This window comes from Strongylocentrotus purpuratus, unplaced genomic scaffold, assembly GCF_000002235.5.
Source record: "Strongylocentrotus purpuratus isolate Spur 01 unplaced genomic scaffold, Spur_5.0 spur5_scaffold_19, whole genome shotgun sequence".
In the NCBI taxonomy this organism is placed as follows: Eukaryota; Metazoa; Echinodermata; class Echinoidea; order Camarodonta; family Strongylocentrotidae; genus Strongylocentrotus; species Strongylocentrotus purpuratus.
In genome coordinates, this window is record NW_022145604.1 from 7,954,533 (window position 1) to 7,958,676 (window position 4,144).

The 4,144-nt window shown below is 42.4% G+C and overlaps 1 protein-coding gene across 1 annotated transcript; it reads left to right on the forward strand.

Annotated features, from left to right (window-relative positions):
- The first annotated feature begins 815 nt into the window (after window positions 1-815).
- LOC115926002 (toll-like receptor Tollo) lies at window positions 816-3,631 on the forward strand. The gene has a single exon (XM_030990193.1). The coding sequence runs from the start codon at window positions 925-927 to the stop codon at window positions 3,622-3,624; it is 2,700 nt and encodes an 899-aa protein (XP_030846053.1). The 5' UTR covers window positions 816-924; the 3' UTR covers window positions 3,625-3,631.
- Window positions 3,632-4,144: the final 513 nt, after the last annotated feature.

The window sequence follows — 4,144 nt, forward strand, 5'->3', positions numbered from 1 at the left end:
CTCAGGAATTAGTCCCCCCCCCCCCCCCCTATTGCCGCCGACTGGATCCGCCACTGGTGTGTACTATCTTTAGGAACAAAAAGTTAGTTTCCTGTCGAAAGTCTAACAAGTTCCTGATATTAACACACCTCCCTCCAAAACAACCATATAAGGAATTGGTTGAAATAGATTCCGGCAGGTTTGGATCCCCTATACTCTCAACACAATATAACTCATTATTCAAACTGACGGGGAATCACCGAAAGCTCAATGTTCTGCCATCCTATCCGTTTGAATCTATCTCAATTTTCGTGGTAGTTTCGTGAATACAAACATGATAAATATTTACAGGCATTTACGCACGTGTACGTGAACAATAAAAGTGAGTTACAAAGAACGTGCGATCGTACAATAATTTACTGGTAAAGGTGAAAGCGCTTTGTGATTCTTACGCACCAATATCGCGGATGTTTATTCTGCATGACCGTGACGACGACGATATGACGTCATGTTCTCATTCTCTTTCAAAAAATACTTTATTTGAACGGAAAAGGAAAGGTATCGTGTATAGCGCATAGTGATGGAATTAATATTTACGTCTTAAATTAACGGACTTAAACATCAGCTGGAGGAAGGAAGAGGTGAGGTGAGGTCAGTGAAGTACCAGTCATCGTGAAGACGGTTAGCCTTGTGGATCAGTTCAGTAACTTCTGACGTCTCGTTTGTCAGATAACATGAATTGGATTGGCACAACTGGTTTATTGCTAAGAGATATATTATTGTTTACATGACCAAAACAGCTTGAGCAATTTGTGCAGCCCTACAAGGGAAAGTCGCACTACGAAAGACATTATAGATTGGATTTGCATTGGATTAGATATGATTTGATTGAATGAGATTTGATTAACATTTGTTTTATTGAGTATTTCAACAAAACTTGCCACAATGGGAATCTTCATTAAAGGACAGTTCTTATTGACAATCCTGTTGAATTTGATATCAGTTTGCGTCTGTGAAGAACATGTGAACTCCGCAATTTTCACTCCATACGTTATCGAGTGTCCAGTTGTACCGCTACCGACAGGTAATAGCAGTTGCCAATGTGACCCTCCAAACATCACAGTCACAGACACTGACTCCCTTGCTGCATTTCAGTATGTCTCCTGCAAATTGACTCCTGAATTAATCAGTGCTACGAATCCGGATCCATTTTATTTCCCGCGATCCAGGAGAGTGTACATTGATTGCTCATGGAACAATTCTCTTAGTTATTCCGGCTTTTTGATGAGCGCGGTAAAAAAATGTGGCGACATCGCCGAGGAAGTTGATACCGTTGGCGATGTCAATTGCTTTACGCCCTTCAACATCACCGCCGATACGTATATGGGTCTACCTGGTCTGCAGAAATTAAACTTCGCTTTAGAGGATGATGTTTCCATCAAACCCGATGCCTTTTCTCCACTCAAAAACCTTGAGGTACTGTCATTGGTTCAACTTGATTTAAAGTCTCTGCATCCGGAGGTTTTCAGAGGTTTGACCCACCTTCGGCAACTAAGTTTGTGGGATAATGACATTCGAGAACTTCCCGATGGCATCTTCAATGATCTTCAAGACTTGCAGGTACTGTCCCTCCGGAGCAATAGCATTACGCACATCTCCCGTGACCTTCTGAAACCCCTCGAATTCTTGAACACATTATACCTAGATGACAATAACATTTCATCCATACACGCTGATGCGTTCCGGTCGATGAGGTCCCTCGAAGAAGTGGATTTGTCACGAAATAACCTTGATGAGAAGTTCAGTCTGAGTTTCTTAGGTACTGAGAAGCTTTTACTCTCCTACAATTCATTGACTTCATTCACAGAGGACACTGTGCCAGGAGTCCGGGGATATACAACCTCGTTAGATTTGTCACATAACTTAATATCGTCCATTTCCGAAAGTGTTTTTCAAACAGATGAGTTACTTTCTTCGCTTTCGTACGTCGTTCTCCGTAACAACCGTCTCGAATCGTTACCAACGAATGTCTTACGATGGGCAAGAAGACTCACATTCATCGACTTTAGTTATAACTCTTTAGAGACTCTCCACGATGGACTCTTCGATATCCAGTCGAACCCTCTCGGGGAACAGAGACTAGCTGGAAATCAGTTGGTGGTTAGGCTAGGTGGTAACCCTTTCACTTGCGACTGCCGTCTTACTTGGTTTCGTATTTATGACGGGCAGGATGTTTGGATAAGTGATCGCGATGACATCGAATGCTTTTCACCACCCAACCTGAATGGAATACCATTATTCTCAATAAGGCCTGAGCATTTTGAGTGCCCCTTGTCCGATTCTCTGTGCCCTGAACATTGTCAATGCTACGAGGTTATGAAGGATCTAGGGCTTCAAACACCTCGCCGTGTGATCAATGTCGAATGTGAATCTGAAAATCTAACACGTATTCCGCGAGGCATACCAAGCAATACTTCATCGTTGGACCTAACCGGGAATATCTGGAACACTCTTAGAAAAAGTATGCTTGATACTCGAATGCCATTCTTAAGCGACTTGACGCTTACTAGGTGTAGTATCGTGAGGATAGAAAGCGGAGCGTTTAGACTCTTAAACTCAGTCCTGCAATTGAAACTCGACGGAAATAATTTTCGCAATATAACGAAAGGGACGTTCCAGGGATTGACTCGACTTAACACGATGTATTTAAACCACAGTTCCATCAGAACTATTGCTGATGGGGTCTTTCTGGACACCCCAAGTTTAACCTATCTCTATCTACACGGAAACTTTCTCACCGTCCTCCCTGCTATCCAGCACTTCCCTCAAAGTCTCGAAATAGTGAGCCTCCAAGAAAACCCACTAACTTGTAGCTGTAACTTGATCTCATTACAGGGGTTGGTCAGGTACACATTAGAGGTTAAGGGCAATGTAACATGTCGGAAGCGCGACGGTACCACCGTATCATTAGCTAACCTCGATTCCTCTTACTGCAGGAAACATGGGACAAGTCCATTACTCGCACCACTTGCATCGCTTGGTGCCATCACTGGTGTTCTCGTGGTTGTGTTCATTTGCGTTTTTCTATACAAAAAGAACAAAACGCTCTTCCAGCTCATGTTACTGCGTTACTTTCCTCAAGACCTGTCCGAAGATGACGCGAACAAACCCTTCGATGTCTTTATCTCCTATTGCCAACTTGACGACGAATTCGTGCTCCGTTACTTGGTGCCACTTTTGGAAACTGAAGATGAGCCTTCTTACACCATCTGTCTCCATCATCGTCACTTTGTCCCAGGCGACACCATCGCGAACAACATCGTGAGCGCCGTGGCGCAGAGCCGTCGTGTCATTCTCGTCTTGTCAGACAACTTCCTGCAGAGTGACTGGTGCATGTACGAGTTCCGCATGGCTCACTTTCAAGCGTTGCACGATCGCCGTAACACGTTGCTCATCATCACTCTTGGAGATATCAGCCAAGACTCTCTCGATCCTGACCTGAAGGCATACATAAGAACTACAACCTATCTAGAGTCTTTTGATTCGAAATTTAAAAACAAGCTCTTTTTGGCGCTGAAAAGAGGGCGCTCGAACCAAAGAACAGCACGGAATCAAATCAAACTCGTTGATTTCGATGGAATATGACATGTCCGTCGCATCTGTAGCAATAAAAGTAATATTATAGTGATACTATAAAGACTGTTGTCAAGGTTACGCGTTCGTCTGTGTTCGAAGAAGCAAGTATAATCTTTATACCACAGAATAAATGTCATTCGTGAATAGTGTTTAGGACAACGGAATAGCCATGGATTTCTACATGATTATTAATGGATGAAATAGAAAATCAAACTCAACACTCCGAGAAGTGTAAACCCGTTGGCTTGGGAGTAACTTGCATACCAAAACGGTATTTGAAGAATGACGCGATGTTTTAAATTTCCTTGACATTTTGAAGTAGGAATTCACATTTATTTACTTCGCATTATTTGTACAATGTGGTAAACATAATGATCAGTGCAATAAATAATTCAAAAAGTAGAAGGAACCGAAAATCAGGAAAGCAAGGCTCGTGCTGGGTATGCCCAATACCACTTATAAAAACAAGTTCTTGACTTGTATTAAAGAACAATATTATATTGATACGATTCTTGCATCTAATAAGAAA

What these genes read in the sequence shown, in the direction of transcription:
- LOC115926002 (XM_030990193.1), top strand. Translation starts at nt 925, where the DNA reads ATGGGAATCTTCATTAAAGGACAGTTCTTATTGACAATCCTGTTGAAT.